Source organism: Capricornis sumatraensis, chromosome 1, assembly GCF_032405125.1.
Source record: "Capricornis sumatraensis isolate serow.1 chromosome 1, serow.2, whole genome shotgun sequence".
Taxonomy (NCBI): Eukaryota; Metazoa; Chordata; class Mammalia; order Artiodactyla; family Bovidae; genus Capricornis; species Capricornis sumatraensis.
Genome location: NC_091069.1, coordinates 14412842 through 14432341, shown reverse-complemented (window position 1 = coordinate 14432341; position 19500 = coordinate 14412842). Strand labels below are relative to the sequence as shown.

The following is a 19500-nucleotide window of genomic DNA, read 5'->3' as shown; positions in this document are numbered from 1 at the left end:
TCGAATGCTCTCAAGGTTACCTACACAAGTAGCTCAGCTCAGGGCAAGACCCCAAAGGACGCTCGCTCTTCTGTTGGATTCTTCCAACTGCTGGAGCTCTTCCTTCTATTTGCCAAATCTTACCTCTGAGCAGATGATGAGAATGGTGGTGATGGTGGTGATGGCAGCGAACGTTCTCTGAGGGCACTGCCCTAAGTGCTCTATACACAATAACTTATTTAATCCAACAACCCTATGAAGCAGGTACTACCATTATGCCCATTTTAAACAACAGGGAAACTTATTGAAAACCAAGGAACAGAGTGGTGAAGTGACTTGCCCAAAGTCACAGAGGAGGCAAGTCATGGCACAGGACCAGCCCCAGGCAGCCTAGTTCCAGACTCCAGCCAGGATACTTCCTCCGTCCTCAACAAAAGGGAGCCCCAGGGTCCCTGCATCCAACACTGAGTCACCTTTTCTTCAGACTAAGTACCCATGGTTTCCTTCAATTTGAAAGACCTGGTTTGTAGACCCCTTTAACATGGTCACTCTCTAGCTTGTCCTGTTTCTTTTAAAATGAGTTGTTCAGAATGAAACAATAATACTCCAGAACTGGTTAGGTCACCCTGGGGAAAAACAGCTCCAGAGTCCAGAGATTCCTCCTTCCACTGATGTACCTGAAGGTACAGATCCTTTATAAGCAGCCAGGACAGTCCTACCAGCCCATCAAATCTTAGAATTTAAGAACTGAAAGCAACATTCTAATGTTTATAGCATATTCAAAAGCAGAGACATTACTTTGCCAACAAAGGTCCGTTTAGTCAAGGCTATGGTTTTTCCAGTGGTCATGTATGGATGTGAGAGTTGGACTGCGAAGAAGGCTGAGCGCCGAAGAATTGATGCTTTTGAACTGTGGTGTTGGAGAAGACTCTTGAGAGTCCCTTGGACTGCAAGGAGATCCAACCAATCCATTCTAAAGGAGATCAGCCCTGGGTGTTCTTTGGAAGGAATGATGCTAAAGCTGAAACTCCAATACTTTGGCCACCTCATGCAAAGAGTTGACTCATTGGAAAAGACTGATGCTGGGAGGGATTGGGGGCAGGAGGAGAAGGGGACGACAGAGGATGAGATGGCTGGATGGCATCACCGACTCGATGGACACGAGTTTGAGTGAACTCTAGGAGTTGGTGATGGACAGGGAGGCCTGGCGTGCTGCGATTCTTGGGGTCGCAAAGAGTCGGACACAACTGAACGACTGAACTGAACTGAACTGAATGTTTATCCAGGCCATCATTTTGAACTTGGGAACCTACTAAGACCATGAAGATATCAATGGTGACAAGACAGTGCCCCTGGCCCAGAGTTGTTGTACAGTGGCCTTATTTATTTATTTGAATTTATTTCTAATTGGAGGATAATTACAATATTGTGTTGGTTTCTGCCATACATAAACATGAATCAGTCATAGGTATACATACGTCCCCTCCCTCTTGAACCTCCCTCCCACCACCCATCCCATCACACCCCTCTAAATTGTCACAGAGCATTGGATTTGATCTCCCTGCGGCATCCAGCAAATTCCCACTGGCTCTCTGGTTTACATATGGCAATATATATTTTTAAATGCTGTTCTCTCAGTTCATTGCACCCTCCCCTTCCCTCACTGTATCCACAAGCCTGTTCTTTGCGTCTGCATCTCCTTTGCTGCTCTGCAGATAGTTTCATCTGCACCATCTTTCCAGATTCCATATAAAAGCGTTAATATATAACACTTGTTTCTCTCTTTCTGACTTATTTCACTATGTATAACAGGCTCTAGGTTCATCCACCTCTAGGTGTAAGGTGGCCTTTTTGAAAGAAAGGCTGAACTGTACTGATGCCTCTTAAAGTCAAAACCATTGTGCATTTTTGTAGCTGCCTGGGGAGACTTCTTTCTGTCAGAAGCCTCTCCAGCTGGAACCTCCAAGGCATTATATTTTCTCAAAACACATGAAGCAGCTCAAATATTTGAGGTGAATCCACTGATGAATTTGAAAACTCAGAAATATTTCATTCATTTTGTTTTCCAGAGTTTAAAAAAAAAAAACAACAGACAAAGCACTCAAAAGTTTAGCCAGGCACAAATGAATCACCAGCAACTCAAAGTGTATTTTGCAGCAAAAGTCAACAACTTTGAGTTGTTCCTTTGAACTTTGCAAATATTTTAGGACTGCAAAAATCAGGGTGAATTTCTCGTGGAATTCCTGTCTGAAATTTCTTAATGCAATTTCCATATCTGGTCATATTTTAATATGACATTTTGGTCCTTAATAAGACCTTACTGTTTCTGGCTCTAGCCTGCCCAGAACTGCAAAGCTATATAAAAACTGAGATATTAGGAACATGGCAGGAAGAAAGATAATTAATTCCTTAGAAAGTGCTTGAAGCTCTAATGATTTTAAAGAGAGTCATTAAAGTCTAGGGCTCAGGGAAACAGGAAGGAAGAAGTCCTAATTTCAATTCAACCTGGTGACTTGGCTGATGGAGACGTTCATTAACATCACTTTATCATGTTCCATAATTACCTGTGGATATATTCCCAAAACACAACAATGACAGTTGAGACAACCAGCATCGACAGAATCACTTTTCCTTTGACATTCATTATTTTCTCCTGGGAAAAGAAAAGAAGAGGGGGGAAAATAGATTAAATATATCAAGAGTGGGATATGATTTTTTTCAAGAATGATTTCTACCTATGTCCTTTCTAAAAGGAAAAGGTGATGAATATTTACCAAGTGCTAAGGCGCATGTTCTGGGCTTCCCCAGGGGCTCAGCAGTGAAGGATCCGCCTGCAATGCAGGAGAGGCAAGTTCGATCCCTGGATGGGGAAGACCCCCTGAAGGAGGGCACGGCAACCCACTCCAGTACTCTTGCCTGGAGAATCCCATGGACAGAAGTGTCCGGTGGGCCACAGTCCATAGCGTCGCAAAGAGTTGGACACAACTGAAGCAACTGAGCAGGCACGCATGCAAGGAGAAGGTTCTACCTTAAATTGCATGGGTCTGCAACGGCAAATAGCCAATTCAATGAACTGATGGGGCTGCCTGAGTTGCGAAAGATGCTAAGGCCACTTTGAGGCTGAGGGAAAGTATCCCGACTGATCACAAGATCCACCATAGACGTGGGAGAGGGTTTATTCATTTTTATTGCAGGACAGTTACTCTAAAATGTTATATTAGTTTTCACTATACAGTAAAGTGAATCAGCTATACATGTACACATATCCCCTCATTTTTAGATTTCCTTCCCAGCTGCTGCTGCTGCTAAGTCGCTTCAGTCATGTCCGACTCTGTGCGACCCCATAGACGGCAGCCCACCAGGCTCCCCTGTCCCTGGGATTCTCCAGGCAAGAACACTGGAGTGGGTTGCCATGTCCTTCTCCAGTGCATGAAAGGGAAAAGTGAACGTGAAGTCGCTCAGTCATGTCTGACTCTTAGCGACCCCATGGACTGCAGCCTACCAGGCTCCTCCATCCATGGGATTTTCCAGGCAAGGTTACTGGAGTGGGGTGCCATTGCCTTCTCCGCCTTCCCAGTTAGGTCATCACAGAGCACTGAGTACAGTTCCTTGTGCTATACAGAAGGTTCTCATTAGTCATCAGGTTCTCATTAGTAATCTATTTAATACACAGCAGGATCAGTATGTGAATACCAATCTCTCAATTCATCCCATCTCGCCCCTCCCCCACTTGATAACCTTTAATTTGTTCTCTACATCTGTGACTATTTCTACTTTGCAAACAAGTTCATCTGTACCATTTTTCTAGAGTGAGGGTTGAGCTAATGGTTCCCATGGTTGCTGGCCTCCTCTGACTTGATAGCACTAACTCTCGGCATGTGACCTTGGGGAATGATCAATTCAATGGCTCTGCTGCCTCTGATATCCTAACTACGTGCTCTGCCATTCAGAGTGGAAAGCATGCTGGTCTTTTACAATTGAGACCCAACCATTTCCCAGGTGGCCTTTCCCTCCCATACCCACACAGCTGGCGCGTAGTAGGTACATAGATATTTCTTCATTGCTGCATGAAATTGTGATCCAAGGGGGCAGGGGTGCTGGGTAGAGAATTACAGCTTGGGAAGTACTTTGATTTGGGTGGTTGAGGAAGGGCTCACTGGGCAGATGATTTTAAAGCCTCCCATGGGGTGAAGATAGGATGGAAAAGAAAGTCCCATGAGAAGGGATGAGACTATTTCAGAAATAGCATCTATACCAGGCTGATTAGAGAAAAAGCTTCCCGTGTTTGGGAAAACAAAAGCAAAAAACGTGGACAAGAAAAAAATAGTGCAGCTGTCCCACCTGAGTGAAAGAGACGGGGTGGTGGTGGTGATGGCCAGGAGTCAGAGGGCGGGCAGGGGCAGTCAGAGGCTGGAAGGGCATGGAAAGAGGGTGGGGACCCACAAAAGCATCTGAAGCTGGAGAGTCACCCGACCCATCTTCATTCAGAGAGACCCATCTGGGCACTGGGTGTGGGGAGCGGATAAAACGACAAGCTAGACCATTCTAATTGCAACAGGGGAGATGGGCTGGAGACGTCCCTGGTGGTCCAGTGGTTACGAATCTGCCTGCCGATGCAGGGGACAAGGGTTCAATCCCTGGTATGTGATGATCCCACATACCAGGCGCTCTGAAGCCCTCAAGCCAAAACTACTGTTGAGCCTATGTGCTACAACCACTGAAGCGCCACACTCAGAGCCTGTGATCCGCAACAAAAGAAGCCATCGCAATGAGAAGTCTGCCCACCACAACTAGAGAAAGCCCTTGCCTAGCAACAAAGAGCCAGGGCAACCAAAATTAAATACATGAAATTCTTTAAAAAAGAGGAGATGGGCTGGCTCAATGGTTGATTTCATTCAAAACGTCCTTTAGAGAGAGAATTGATAGGATTTGGCTGGTAATTTAGTCATTAGGGAGGAAGGAAGAAATAAGGTTTCTGCTTAAGCAGGTAGGTTGTAGAATTTAGTCAGATTGGTTGGAGGAGGAATAGGCTTGGAGGAAAATGATGATGAGTTCCCTCTTGGATGCGTGAATTTCAAGGAGCGTGTGAACACCTGAATGGAGACTCACAGGCAAGCAGAACTCAACTCTGCAGTTCATCAGAGAAATGTGGGCAGGCCGTGCAATTGGGGGAGTGTCCATAGACCAAGGATGATATTTAACGTGAAGGGAATAAATTCAATTACCAAGGAGATAATGGAGAGAGACAAAAGGGAAGGAGGGCCCTGGGCTGAAGCTTAAAGATGCCGACACTCGAAGGTAGGATAGAGAAGGGGGCGAGAAGGAGAGGACCAGCAGGTGGAGGAACCATGAGAGTAGACAGCAGGGAGCCAGTGCCATGGCCTTGGTGAAACCACCTGTGGAGAAAATGACTGCCAACATGGAGTCAGTCAGGCTCTCCTGTCCCACCCTCTCACAGCCTCTCACCTTGTGCTCTGTAAACAACAATACTGCTGACCTTAGTAGCACTGGGCCTTCGCACCTACTTGGCCATGGGCCACTTCTGTCTGTCTTAGTTTATCGGTAGTCTTTGAAGACTTGCTGCTGCCGCTGGGAGAGAATAAACATGTCTGTAGTCCCTCTGGCTCCTTGAGTCTTCTTCCAGCTTCCCTGGTTGTGCCTTGCCTACCCTGGGTCCAGTGAACCGTGTGAGTGGCAAGACATCCCTCCCTACCCCTAACCACCAGCGTAGTCCCCTTTCCTTCCTCCAGCTCCCCCATCACTCTGCTCATGTTGCCGCACATATCACCTCGGGAGGTGGCTCACGTGGCAACAGCCACATTTGGCTCCATCGCCTCTGATCATTCCTGTGAGCTTCCTGAGGGCAAAAGGGATGTCTTCTTATTTAACCCTGAATCCTCCGTGCCCTCAAAGAGCCAGAGGTGGCCATCACCTAGTGAGGGTGTGAAATAAAGTGAGAAGGCACCAAGATGGTCCTTCATGGAACAGGTTATTCTCTAACTCTTTCCAAAGAGGGTTCTGAAATGATTCCTGGCTTGGATCTCCTGTGCTCCATCACCTTTATTATTATTTCCTTTTTCCTCCCTACTTTTTAAGCAACTTTTTGGCCTCACTGAGTGGTATGTGGGATCTCAGTTCCCTGACCAGTGATAGAACCTGCACCCACCCCTTGCATTGGAAGAGCGGAGTCTTAATCACTGGACCGCCAGGGATAGTCCCTTCATCACTTTTATTATTAAATCCAGTTAAAGAAGAGGAAGTGTGGGGTTACCAGCCATGACATTTCTTGCTTAGAAAGTGAGCTCTGTTTGGAAATGGAAAAGCCAGGGCTGAACTCAAGGTCATAACTCACCCTCCTGCTTTCAGATACAACTGTGACCAGTGGTGTTCCACAGACCATGAGAAGATTGACCTGCTGGGCCACAGGGATACCTCAGTTTGAGCTTCTTCCTTGTGAATACCTCGTGAGCTGGTACACAGAGCCCGGGACCCAAGGCAAAGTTACAAAATGCAGAGGAATGCTTGCAACTCATCCTGGCTGCTGGGAAAAGCCACTTGATTTCTATGTCAATACCATGAGCATTGCGTGCAAGGAAAGGCCAGGGTTTGGAAACAAACAGGTCTGGACTGAGACTGTGGCCACCCTGCTCTACTGCTGTGGTCCCTCCCAGAGAAGTGTGGATGGTGATTAGAACACAGGAGTTTGGGAGTGAAGTAGGGATTTGAGACATACATAGCAGCTTCTCAGACCCTCATCTGACTCCAGCAAGCTCTGAAAACTGAAAGCCTGTTTATAATTCAATTGACATCCAGGCCCTAACTGATGTGAGGCTATTTATAATCTTTATCCCTCTCAGTGAGGCTATTTAAATGTTTCTTTGTATAAATATTGATGTATTTTGTTATGTGCTGCTGCTGCTGCATTGGGACATTACATAAAATATGATAAATACTCTGCATACAAAAAAAATTCTGAATTCCAACGTATTTGGCCCTAAGGGATTCAGAAAAGGGACACTTGGACTTGTAATGGACCACATTAGATGGGTTTCCTCATCTTTAAAATGGGGATAAAAATGGTGCTGGTTGCAAGAGATGGCCTCTGTAAAATGTTTAGCATCGTGCCTGGCATCCTGTAAATGCTCAAAATTTGCCAGTTCTTCTTACTGGTGTCCATAAAACGGGCTGTTGGGAGGATCCAGTGAAGAAAGCAAAGTGCCTGATACTCAGCAAAAGCTCAAAACATATTTGAGAGAAAAGAATAAGGGTTTTGGAATAAGAACATGCTAAACAATAAATGCAAATTGATGCAAATTAGGGGCTCCGAAGGTCTATCCATCTCTTCTGTGCTGCAGCCTGATTAAGAGCTCTTTGGAAAGGCCAGGCGACTTTGATTTTCTTTGATCAAGCCCCAGCCATCTGAAGCTTTATCAACCCCACCTGCTGAGGATCAAACACAAATTTTCTCACAGTGTAAGAAACGTTAAACAAACAACTCTCGTCGTAGAGAACACTGACACGTACATCAGGGACACGCCCTCATCCCCTCTCCAAATGCAGGTGTTTGATTTTTTTTAAACTCAGAAATTAGCCCCAGAGACAACTCTTGAAGCCCATTTTTAATATTTTTCTTATTTTTTAAATTTTGGCTGCTCTGGGTCTTCCTTGTAGAGTGCAGGCTTAGTTGTCCAGCAGCTTGTGGGGCCGGCCTTAGGTCCTGGACCAGGGATCAACCATCAACCCCTGCATTGGAAGGGATTCTTAACCTGCAGATTCTTAACCACCAGACCACCAGGGAAGTCCCTTGGAGCCCATTTCTTTCTGGATCCTATAAATGACTTGAATCTGCTGACTTTTTGCTGTGGTCAGGTGTCACTCTTGTTAAAAGACTCACAGTTGGAAGCTGCCCAAATGAGTCAATCTCGAGTCCTTCAGCAAAGCACCGGTGACAGAAGGGTTGGCAGGGAGACCAGTGGGTCTTTGAAAACATTTTCATTTTTCTCTCTGGATATGATGAGGCATTTGGCAGGCAATATGGTCTAAAAGCCCTTCACTGATGTGTTTGTCTCAGAATTTTCAAAACTGCATCATTCTGAAGACTGGTAGTTGACTATCTTACCCACCAAGTAGGAAATGTGGGCTTGCTTCTAAATAGCCCATTTGAGGGGTAGAGCATAGAATTAGGCCCTGTGTGTGCTCAGTAGCGTCTGATTCTTTGTGACCCTATAGGCGGTAGCACAGCCAGGCTCCTCTGTCCATGGGATTCTCCAGGTAAGAATCCTGGAGTGGGTTGCCATGCCCTCCTCCAGGGGATCTTCTCAAACCAGGGACTGAACCCGTGACCCCTGCATTGCACCCTTTCCTTGTTGCTCAGATGGTAAAGAGCCCACCTACAGTGCAGGAGACCAGGGTTCCATCCGTGGGTAGGGAAGATCCCCTGGAAGAGAGCATGGCAACCCACTCCAGGATTCTTGCCTGGAGAATCCCATGGACAGAAAAAGCCTGGTGGGCTACAGTCAATGGGGTAGCATACAGTTGGACACGACTGAGCAACTAACACAAACCTCCCCTGCATTGTAGGCAGACTGTTTACCACTGAGCCACCCGGGAAGCCCCTGAATTAGGCCCTACAGGTACTAACACCCTGTCTTACATGGGAGAGTGTGACTATCTGAGTCACCTGGCCCCACCCCTAGAGGATCTGGTTAGCCCAGCCAGGCCCAGTTCCACCTGAGCCCTCCCAGCATCTCTCAGCCCTCTTGTCAATGGTGTTTGCGATTTCTCTCTGAATCCAACCTACCACCCACACGGGCCACTCCTGGGCCACTCCCAGAACTCAGCCCTTACCATGGCTTCCAAAAAAAACCACCCGCACTCCTGGAATATGTGCAGATGGTGCTAAAAACCCCAGTGCATTTCGCAAGGCAGGGTCACACTGTCATTTCTCCACCTTCCTTACCCCCTTCCCCTGCCTCCTTTTCGGCTTCTGTTTCCCTGGAGTGTCAGACTTTTCCATGAGGCCCATAAATTAATTCTTCCACATAGATGATACACACACCCAAGGCTTGAAAGAATCTCATCATTCCACCCCATCTGGTATAAGTTCAGGTATTCCTTTCCAGAAAAACTCCTCTCTGAAGGAAGTCTAGTGGCCCTTGTTTTCCCCATCTCACATCAGGGGGAGAGGTGAGCATCTCAGCTTGAATCACTGGGCACTCAGAAGCCCTGGAAAAGCCATTATCTGGGGCAGAGCAGGGGGAAAGTAGTGCCATCCCGCAGGCTAAATCCTCCTCTCTGCCTGTGATTCGTCCCCCCCGTCCCTGGAACCCATCCCGTCCTGCAACCTTGAGCTGCAGTCACTTCTGGAGTCAAGAGACTCAAAATGATACGTGTCAGACAGTGACAAGTGTTGCAAACGAAACAAAGCAGGTGAGGGGGCGGGCAGTGGGGTGGGAGGGAGGGCCAGGAACTGACTATTAGTCACCCTTCGGGAAACTTCCTATCATTCATCTTCCACATCCTCCATCGTAACATTTAGATCCAGCGTTCCGGGCAGAAATGAGTCTGGCAGCTAAGGCTGTGCAGCCCTTGACGCACACCCCAGGCAAGTTCTCTGGCTCTGAGCCTCTGTTTACACAGACAAAATGGAGCTTCAAATACACCCCCCTCTAGGGTTCTTGAAAGGACAAAAGGAGGCCATGTTTACACAGCACGTTGTGCTGGTGGGCAGTAAATGCTCCACAAATGGCAGTCGAAATGAGGACGCTGCTTTTTTTAGGGGAAAGAGTCAGAAACACGTGGCTCCATCAGAGACTGCAGGACCCAGAAGGGTCACAGGCGAGCCCTCCCTGCCCGCTGACTGATGTGCTAGTCAGCTCCACTCCCCACTGCCCCCAGCTCAGGGTCCCGCGGACATCACGTTTGCCCCATGGCTCACGATGGGGAAGGGAAGAAGAGGAGGCTCAAATGGCACCCCCAGCGGCCACATGAAGTGGCTTTGTGAACTGAGTCATGGTTTCTCTGGCCTCAGTCTCCCCGTCCTTGAAACAAGTCCTGTGGACTTAACTTTCCACCACAGTCTTTCTTGATTGACCTGGGACCTGGTGAGAAATCAGCCAGAGGGCTGGAAGTCTCATTGCCGAGGACAGGTTCACTCAGCCACACCAAACTCATCTTTCTGCAATAGCCCCAGTTTCCTGGAAGTGATGATCACGAGAGAAGACTGCCAACCAAGTCATGTTGAGTCCACAGGTCAACTGACCTGGAAACTTAAGAAACCTCCATGTCAGGCCCTCTTGGCAAACTGGGCCTGCTCTCCCGTTGGGGTGGGGAGTGGTTAAGGCTCAAATGCTTCCCGGAGACGAGGTGCAGCCCTGTCTGGAGGAATCACACCAGTCCTGGGGCTGCAGGTAGGGCCTGGGGCCTGACCCCACTCCCTGCAGACCCAACCTGCCCCAGGTGGGCCTTGCTGAGCTCCCAGGAGCTTCCCACTGTGATCCAGAGAAGGAGCTGAACTAACTGCTGTTCTGCTCCCCACTTGGGGGTCTCAGGGGTCACGGTAATCCAGAGTTCACAGCTACCTGGTGCCCATATTCCCCCAACACAGCCTTACCACCCCATCCAGGATGGAAGAGCTGAGTTCTCTGGAGCTCTGGCTGGAGTCACCTGAGCAGGAAACTGCCAAGCGATTCACAGCCATGGCATCACCAATAACAAGCTGTGAAGCCAAAAGAAACTATTCTAAACTCGAGGTAATAAAACGCAACCTTTGACTTAACCATGCTAGAGGCAAAACTCCAGTACTCTTGCCTGGAAAATCCCATGGACGGAGGAGCCTGGTGGGCTGCAGTCCATGGGGTCGCTGAGAGTCGGCATGACTAAGCAGCTTCACTTTCACTTTTCACTTTCATGCATTGGAGAATGAAATGGCAACCCATTCCAGTGTTCTTGCCTGGAAAATCCCATGGACGGAGGAGCCTGGTGGGCTGCAGTCCATGGGGTCGCTGAGAGTCGGCATAACTGAGCAGCTTCACTTTCACCTTTCACTTTCATGCATTGGAGAAGGAAATGGCAACCCATTCCAGTGTTCTTGCCTGGAGAATCCCAGGAACAGGGGAGCCTGGTGGGCTGCCGTCTATGGGGTCGCACAGAGTCAGATACAACCGAAGCGACTTAGCAGCAGCAGCAGAGGCAAAAACTGATTTGTCTTCTTTTTGTGTCAATTTAAAATGATATTACAAAGTCAGCAAAGAGGCAGTCCAAGAGTTTGCAGCCAAAATATAACAGGTGCATCCGACAGCTGAGTAATACTAATCATTTTTATATTATCTTCACACTTTATTACAATGTTAGTTTCTGGATTTTTTCCTATGGAGAGCATTTGTCAGTTTTTGTTACATGTTCGGATGTCTCCTCCTCTCCTAAATACGGCCAGCCTTCCATACCCATGGGTTTCATCTGCAGATTCAACCAACCACGGATCAAAAACATTAAAAAACAAAAAATTCCAGGAAAGCTTCAAAAAGCAAAACTCGAATTTGCTGCGTGCAGGCAACTATTTGCATAGCATTTACACTGTACTAGGTATTCTAAGTAATCTTGAGGTGATTAAAAGTAAATGGGAAGATGTATGTGGGTTGTATGTAAATACCATACCATGTTATGTAAGGGACTTGAGTGTCCCTGGATTTTGGTATCTGCGAGGGTCTCAGAACCAATCCCCAGTGGATACCAAGGGATGGCGGCATTTCCTTCCACTTTGCATTCTTTTTCCTAAAGTGAGCCTGGAAATGAAATAAGCTTCTGGCCCTGCAACACTTGGATGCCCCTCAGTTGAACCAGGCCAGGGCCTGGGCTAAATGCTTTACCAGCAGTCTCCCAGGTAAGCCTCATAATGACCCCGTTAAGTCACTCTAGTATTATCCTCATTTTACAGACATGAAAATGGAGGCTCAGAAAGGTTAAGTGACTTGCCCAGTGTCACACAGCATAAAGCAGTGGGGCCAGGATTCAGGTCCAGACAGCTGGCCTCCAGGCCTCATCCTTTTATCTCTTTTGTCCTCAGCAGACATGCAGGCTTACCCACAGATTCAGCAGCCAGGCCTCTTAGCCACATCCTTTCGTTTTCCCTTTCATGGTTGCATGAGTGGGTACATGCATGCTAAGTTGCTTCAGTGTCCAACTCTTGTGACCTTATAGACTGTAGCCCACCAGGTTCTTCTGTCCATGGGATTCTCCAGACAAGAATACTGGAGCGGGAAGCTGTGCCCTCCTCCATGGGATCTTCCTGACCCAGGAAGATGGCTCCTGCCTCTCTTACGCTTCCTGCATTGGCAGGTGGGTTCCTCACCACTAATACCACTTGGGAATCCTGCCTTTCACAGTTATCACTAAGCAACTGGCCCAAAGCTAGCCCATCACAGGCTTCCTTGGACCAGCTGGTGCGCCTAGTTGGTTCAATGCCCCTGCCACCTCCAGGTGCCTCCTGTGTACCTGGCATTTGAGCCTTCCTTACTCACTCCATCCTGTTCATCCCTCATCCTGGTCAGCACAGCAGCTTTATAGCTGAGGAAACTGAGATTATAGCCTTTCACAAAGGCTGAGATCGCTGGGCTTACCCTCAAGGGGGTGATGGGGGGATGCTGTGTTTGAAAAGCAGACCCTCTGCCCTCCTGGCCCAGCTCCTGGCAGGGAGGTGGTGCTGGGGGTGAGGACAGAGTTCTGCTTTTACTCTAAAATCTCTCTGAACTGGTGGGCATTAGGGAGAGATGCTCCGTGTTAGAAGAAACATGGTATAATTTGTGGGGGGGAAGAAAAGGCACATGGAAGTCTGTTTCCAGTTATGTTTTTCATTATAAGGGTCAAAGTAAACGCAGACAGAGGAAACTAAGAGACAAGCCTCAGACTAAATATACGACTAGCTGTTGCTCCAGTCACCACAGGCAGAACAACCTGTTTTTGCAGGGATTCTCACAATGCCCTTTCTAGAATCCCCTTCAGGAAATCTGAAGCCTGGGTCCAGCCAGCTTTTCCTTGCTGCCCCGAGAGGGCTCTGCATGCACCCACAGGGCAAGCCCTCCTACCCCTGCATCGGCACTTTGAGTCCCAGAAAAACCCCAGGCTGCAGCCCCACCCTGTGAGGTCCTGCCAGGGGCAGCAAACTCCAGCAGAGCTTCCAGGGACTGAGCCAGCATCCCGCCAGCACCCACTTCTAGATCCAACACCGGGAGAGAAGGACTTTGTTGTCTTCCAGAACGACTGGAGGATTCCAGCAAGAAGTCAGGGGGAGAGCAGGGCTCCTCCCCTGGGAGTGTCCACGCTGCAGCCGGCTCACCATACCCCCAGGGACCCCAAACCGGCAGAGGTAGACCATTCCACCGTGTCACATACCTCATCGTCCGCTTCTCTCCTCCCAGAGTAAAAGGCAAAAGTACCAAGTTCTATTGAGCTCCGTTTTGCAGAAGGAGGCAGGGCTGGGAGGAAGCGAAGGTGCAGCGTTCTGACTCCTGTCAAAAGAATAAGCAGCTGTTTCAGGAAGAGGGGTGGGCGGATCCTGTAGCCGTCAGGGGCTTTGTTCCTTGCTGATCCTGGGAAGTGGGCTGTTTATCAGGCCTGTTGACTCAGAGCTGCATGCCAAAAGCAGAGACGTTCCTCTCTCAGTGCCCAGGAAAGGCCCAGCCTCCCTCACCAAGCGAAACTACAGGTCCAAACTCAGCCTGGCGTTGGAGGAAGGAAAGCCACCACCCTCAGGACAGACAGCAGCGTCACCCACTCCTGGGCGAAAACAAGAACCATTCTGAACCCAAACAACCCAAGTGACAACCACCAGGAACAGCTGGTGGAGAATTAAAAAAGAAAAAAAAAAAAAAAATGCAGAGGGGTGGCTGAAGGAGCGAGTCCTCAAGACTCCCAGCTGAAAGGCTACCCAAACGTCCCTCCACAGGGAGCCTCTCCCCCACATCCTGCAAGCTTTCCGTTTGTCTGAACACTATTTTAATAGAAAGTACTGAGATCTCCCGCATCATGAGCTGAGCTATAAGAACTTTAAAAAGGTCACTGAGGCCCAGCCCTGCTCTTTGACTGAATAATGCTTAACCCTTCCCACACCCAACTCCTGATCCCGAAATAGAATTATCCAAATGGAAGGGACCTCACAGCGGTCCCTTCAACAATTTTCAATGTTACATAGCTAAAGCTTTTTTATTTTTAAGAAAAACAAAACAATAATCACATGTTGTCATTCTCAAAATCCTACTATGTAAAACAGGACACAGAGGGCTTTGGCTGATGAAGAGAAATGAAGCTTAAAACCCTCCTACCCATCCCTTCCAAGTGGACTCAGATACCTCCTTGGGAGTACAGACTGGGCATCCAGACAGACTATGGAAAGGGGAACAAAACCAGACAGAGGCCAAGGACTACCCACCCCAGCCTCCAACGCAGGCCTGCCTAATTCAGCCTCTTCCTCCTGTTTTCCGGAGGAAATTTCAAGAGGTGTGACAAGAGCTAGCCCACCACAGTCTGCAGGTCTAGAAGTCCTGCTTGACTACTTGTTTAAATCCTTCCTGCTGGCATCTACTACAACCAAGCCAACCACCTCTTACGAGCCTATCATTCCACCCCAAGTTCGTACCCTCAAAGAAAGAGCACATCAGCTCACCCCGAGACGTGGACTAGAACATTCAGAGCGCATGGAAAACTGGAAACGACCCCACTGCCCACCATCGGACAGATCAGGTGTGACCAAGTGTGGGCGTCCATGTACACCAGGGAGAAGGAACCTGCTGCAGCCACTGACATCACCAGGATGCAGCTCCCACACACACGGCACTGAGTGAGAGAAGCTCTGGACGGATTCCATTTGTTTACCATTCAGAGGTGAAATCAAGCCTTGGTGCTAAAAGTCAGAGTCGGGGTGGGCGAGAATAGGAAGGGGCCCCGAAGGAGTTCCCAGGGGGCTGGTCAAGTCATTTCTTGAGCGGGGTAGTGGTGAGACAGGTGTGTGTCCACTTTGTGAAATTCATCACAAACGTGCCTTTTCTGTGTATATATGAAGAGCAAATATGAACAGAAAGCTTCCTGCTGGAAACTGCCTTCGCTTGGGCGTTCTGGCTTCCCCTGACTCTGGCTCGCAGGACGTAGGGTCCTGGGTAGACCTGCAGTTTCCTTCTCTGGGGTTCAACACCCCAATTCTGAGCACCATGGAGCACCTCTCTACAGGCTCAGAGAAAGTTTGCGGTTGTAAATGATCCAGGCATCTGGACCGTGGTCAGTGGACAAAGGAAAGGGGGACAGCGTTTAGAGGCTAAGGAGCTGGGCCAAGACAGATCAGTCCTTCCGGCAAGCAGCCCCCCCACCCCATCACACGGTCTCCCCCTTTACTGTTTACAAAACAGCCTCTCCCTTTTTCTCGGTGGGTCCTCAGGCTCACCCAGCCCGTGGTCAGGAAAGGGAGAGAGGCTCTGAGACCTCCATGACTTACTCAAGGTAACCAGCCGGTGGGTCTTTGCTGCCCTTCCTCCTGAGCTGCCTCCGGGAGGACTCTCTCCAGGTTATGGAATCAGAGTCTTCAGGTGGGTTATCTATGGAGCATATAAAATTGGAAGGCAGAAGATTCATCTTCCAGGAGATCCAACAGGATCTTTCTTTTTCCCTAAAGCAACCTGAGGCTAAGGACTCTCAAAACAATGGAACGCATACCTGTGGTCATTCTTTAATTGGGAGGCAGGAAGCTAGAGCAAGTAAGCCTCAGGCCCTGTCGCTCCACTGATCAAAGGAGGCCAGAGGCTGTCCAGGTAAGAGCCTGGAACCATCCCAGCCAGGCTGACTAATCTCATCACTCAGTAAATCACGAAGGCCCCTTCCAACCCTGATAGTCCAGGGCCTGTCAGATGACAGCCAGCATTGAGTGACTGTCTCTCGGCCACACCCCGAGTCAAAGGATCACAGGGGCTCAAAGCTGCGGCCAATGTAAATAGGTGCAGCCCAGGCGTGAGGTGCCCTAGCTTCACATCCCAGACCCCTTTCAGCTGGGAAACACGGAAGTCCAGATCCCCACCCTGCTTACCTCTGTGGGAGCACGAGGATTAAGTGTTCCCGGGAAAGCTTGCTATAGACACAAAGGGCACAAGCTATTGCTATTTGTTTAACCCTAAATGTGTTCCGGGCAGTTATAAAAGACATTCTTGGTGACGCTTGTGACTGATGGAACAATCTGGTTGGTTTCCTCTTCTGTGTGTTGGAGATAATCGCAGTCCCCACTTCTCAAGGTGGGCGAGGAGCTTCCAGCGTGGTGGTTCTGAATGTGGACTCTGGGTCCAGGCTGCCTGGGTTTGAGTCCCCCTGTGTGCTGTGCAATCCTGGGCAATTTACTTAACTTCTGTGTTTCTACAGCTGTAAGATAGGGATAATAGCGGTTGGGTGGTAGCCGGCACGTATAAAGGTAGAGACGTGCATATTACCCATTATTGCAAGAATTAAGGAACTACTCCTTGGAAAGTGCTTGAGGTTCTCAACCGCCCACAGACTCTAGTGTTCAATTAATCCAAGGTTGCTGCTCCCACGGCTTTACATCAGATAAAAATGTTGACCAAGTAGCCCGGCGGGTGGGAGAAAGGCAGGGGAGGAGAGGTTCTGGCCCAATGTCCCATTATCATCAAGTATTGCCATACACCTGTGAGCATCAGCGCTGAAATGGTCCTGGCGGAAGCCCACACAATAAATAACTGCAATCAGGAGTGTTTGTACCCGCAAGTCTACTTCCTTGAGAAGAGCTGGGAAAAATGAAATCACGATGACTCTTTCCAAGCAACACCAAGCCAACCTTCTTGAGATCTGCCTCCATCCCACCTAACTCCAGGACAGATGCCACCGAAGCCATGCTAGAGCCCGCCCTCTTCCTCTACAAGCTTCCATCATGAGTCTCAGCCTTCTCCCCTGGCACCAGGAAGTCCTTCTGTGAAGCTAACCTCAGTTCTTCATGCTGTAGGTCAGACGCTTTCTAGAGAAGGGAGATGCTGGCTTTGTTGACAGCTTGGAAGATGGGAGGAGCTCCCACCGAGGGGCAAGGTCCAGGTACTGATGGCAGCCTGGGTTTGAGCTTCCGACAAAGAGGAAATCCCCTCCCCCTCCACCCTCCCTCAGTTCTCACCGCTTCCTCAGGCTGATGACCCCAGACGGAAGTGAAAAAGCAACACCTGATCATTCTTATCACAATCTGGCAATGGGTGCGAGGGGGTGCCCTCCCCCCGACCCCCCTAGAAATTCTCACCCCTCCCTGAGCAGAGAGTCTTGAAGCCAAGTAGGACAGCACCATTCCTCAGAGCCGAACCACTTCCTGAACAGGTGAAGACTTCAGCAGCCCTGAAGGTCAAAAAGTCACGCCCTGTTTAGAGCTCACTGTAGAGCCCTACAAATACCCAGATAGCTTTCACACAACCCTAGAGGAAAGTAGGGTAAAGATCACAGTCCCAAGTTGTAAGGAAGGAAACTAAAGTAAAATGAGAACCTCACAGAATTGTGTGGTCTGAGTCATCAACCCTGAAATGGAAGACAAGCTTGAGGTTTTTCCACAATTTCATCGCACCTCAAATTCTTATATCCCTGGTGGTGGTGAAGCCAGACCAAGCTGGGGATGTTAAGGATCCCCATTAGAATGAGGCAGAGGCTGTGAACCTAATATCACTGGAACCCAAGAGCTACTGGGGTGCAGGGGTGGCTTGTCTTCCATCTTGGTCACTTCTGGGTTTTCCCAGTACCTGGATCAGCACCTGGTACCTATCACCCAGTACCTGGCACCTATTAGAGGCTCAATAGATATTTGCTGAATGAATGCTGAGTGGAAGCCAGGGTGACGGAAGTGTGTGACTTTGACTGGGTATAATGCAATAGGAAACAATGGGGTCTGCAGAAAACTGGGGAACTTCTGCCCGAATCAGATCAAAATCAAATTTTCAAAATAGAGAAAAAATAATGGGACTTCCCTGGTGCTCCAGGGGTTAGAACTCCATACTTCCACTGCAGGGGGCCTGGGTCCAACGCCTGGCTGGGGAACTAAGCTCCTGCAAGCTGCCGAGTGTGGCCAAAAATAAAAAATAAATAAAAAGAGAAAAAACAAACCCTGCATCTAAACAGAACTTCTGATTCCGGAATGTGATATATTGGCCATGAGGACTCCTTTTTTAAGGAAAATCATTTTGTACCAGAAGCTAAAAGTACTGCTTGAACCCTTTCTCTGCCATCACCAGACTGTGTGACATAGACGTGTCCGGCTTCCTTCTCTGTGCCTCTGTTTTCTCATCTGTGGAGTACAGGTCCTCCCAGTCCAGTCCAACTCTGCCTTGCCTGGGCCTGAGTCTGGGGTACAGCTCTGAATTGGGCTCCTATAGAAATCTGACTGGGGCAATCTCAGAAGGCTTCATCGAGGAGGTGATGTGACTGGCCCTTTTCAGATGGACATCTCCTGCCTCCTAGGGACGTGGTGAGTCAACATGAACAGGCTCTTTCTTGTGCATTCCTCTCTTTCTTGTCACTAAAGAGAGGCTGGAAAACTAAGCTGCGGGGGGAGGCAGGCAGCCCAACCCTTCAGGATGTGTAAATCCTCTTCTGCTCAAGACCTGTTCCCCCAGGGTCCTGGGGTCATCTTATGAAAGACTAGCTCCGGCTTTTGGAGGAGGTGGGGGGTGGGGGGAAGGTGGCTAGGATGCCAGAGGATTGCTAGCCCACTCAGGAGCCCCACTGAACCCTCCCCAGGTGAGGGCCCAAACAAACCAGTGAAAGAAAAAACAGAGCACAGTTCTGGCCCTGAAACAGAGAAGAGAGAAAAGCAGAAGTGGGGGAAATAGCTTTTGAGAGAGGAGACTCAGAATCCGGTAGGGCCCCAGCGAAGTCTCTCCCACCCTGGCTCACTGCAAGGCCAGGTGAGAACTAAAGCAGTCATGAAGATAAGGAGGATGCTCAGGCCCGCCCCTACCCAGCCCCACCCTGGAAACATTTCTTTCCCAAGAGCCTGTGCAAGGGGGTGGTTTGCAGTGAAGAGAGTTTTTTAAAAACTGAGGTCAATACCAATAATACAAGCAGAGAAAAGAAAGCCCAGGAAAGTGCTTTATAAATCCAGTGACATGGTTCCACAGGCCATGTGGCCCCAGGCACATTCTTTGTCCCTATCTGGGCCTCACACCCTGTGTGGGCGCTGACAAAGCTGAGGCTGAACTTTCCCAGGATCCTGTGGCTCCTTGGCGGGGACCCACGTGGGCTTGGTGGCTGTGGAAGGCCTGTTCTCACTTGCTCTGCAAAGCTGGCTGATGAACGCGCAGCCTTCAGAGCAGAGAGCTCAATGCCACCTCCTCTGAGATCCACTTCCTGGCCAAGGCTGACTCTCTCTCCCGAATTCCCTCTGCCCTTGTATGGCCTGCTTGGAGCAGGTTGCTCTGTGTGTGTGTGTGTGTGTGTGTGTGTGTGTGTGTGTGTCTGTGTCTGTGTCTCTGTGTGTGTGTGTGTGTCTGTGTGTGTCTGTGTGTGTGT

At 49.1% G+C, this 19500-nt stretch overlaps 1 protein-coding gene across 3 annotated transcripts in view; it reads right to left on the bottom strand.

The window, feature by feature from the left end:
• GGTA1 (glycoprotein alpha-galactosyltransferase 1 (inactive)) overlaps positions 1 to 19500 on the bottom strand; it is a 72753-nt gene that overhangs the window by 20007 nt on the left and 33246 nt on the right. Inside the window, exons 1-3 of one of the 3 annotated variants that reach the window (XM_068983235.1) lie at positions 16046 to 16060; positions 13369 to 13484; positions 2544 to 2632 (exon numbers count right to left, since the gene is read on the bottom strand). In XM_068983235.1, coding sequence (XP_068839336.1) covers positions 2544 to 2623 — 80 coding nt within the window. In that variant the 5' untranslated portion in view covers positions 2624 to 2632; positions 13369 to 13484; positions 16046 to 16060. Of the gene's footprint in view, positions 1 to 2543; positions 2633 to 13368; positions 13485 to 15460; positions 15491 to 16045; positions 16061 to 19500 lie in introns of those variants that run through there. The other 2 variants (XM_068983243.1, XM_068983177.1) reach the window with 2 other exon arrangements.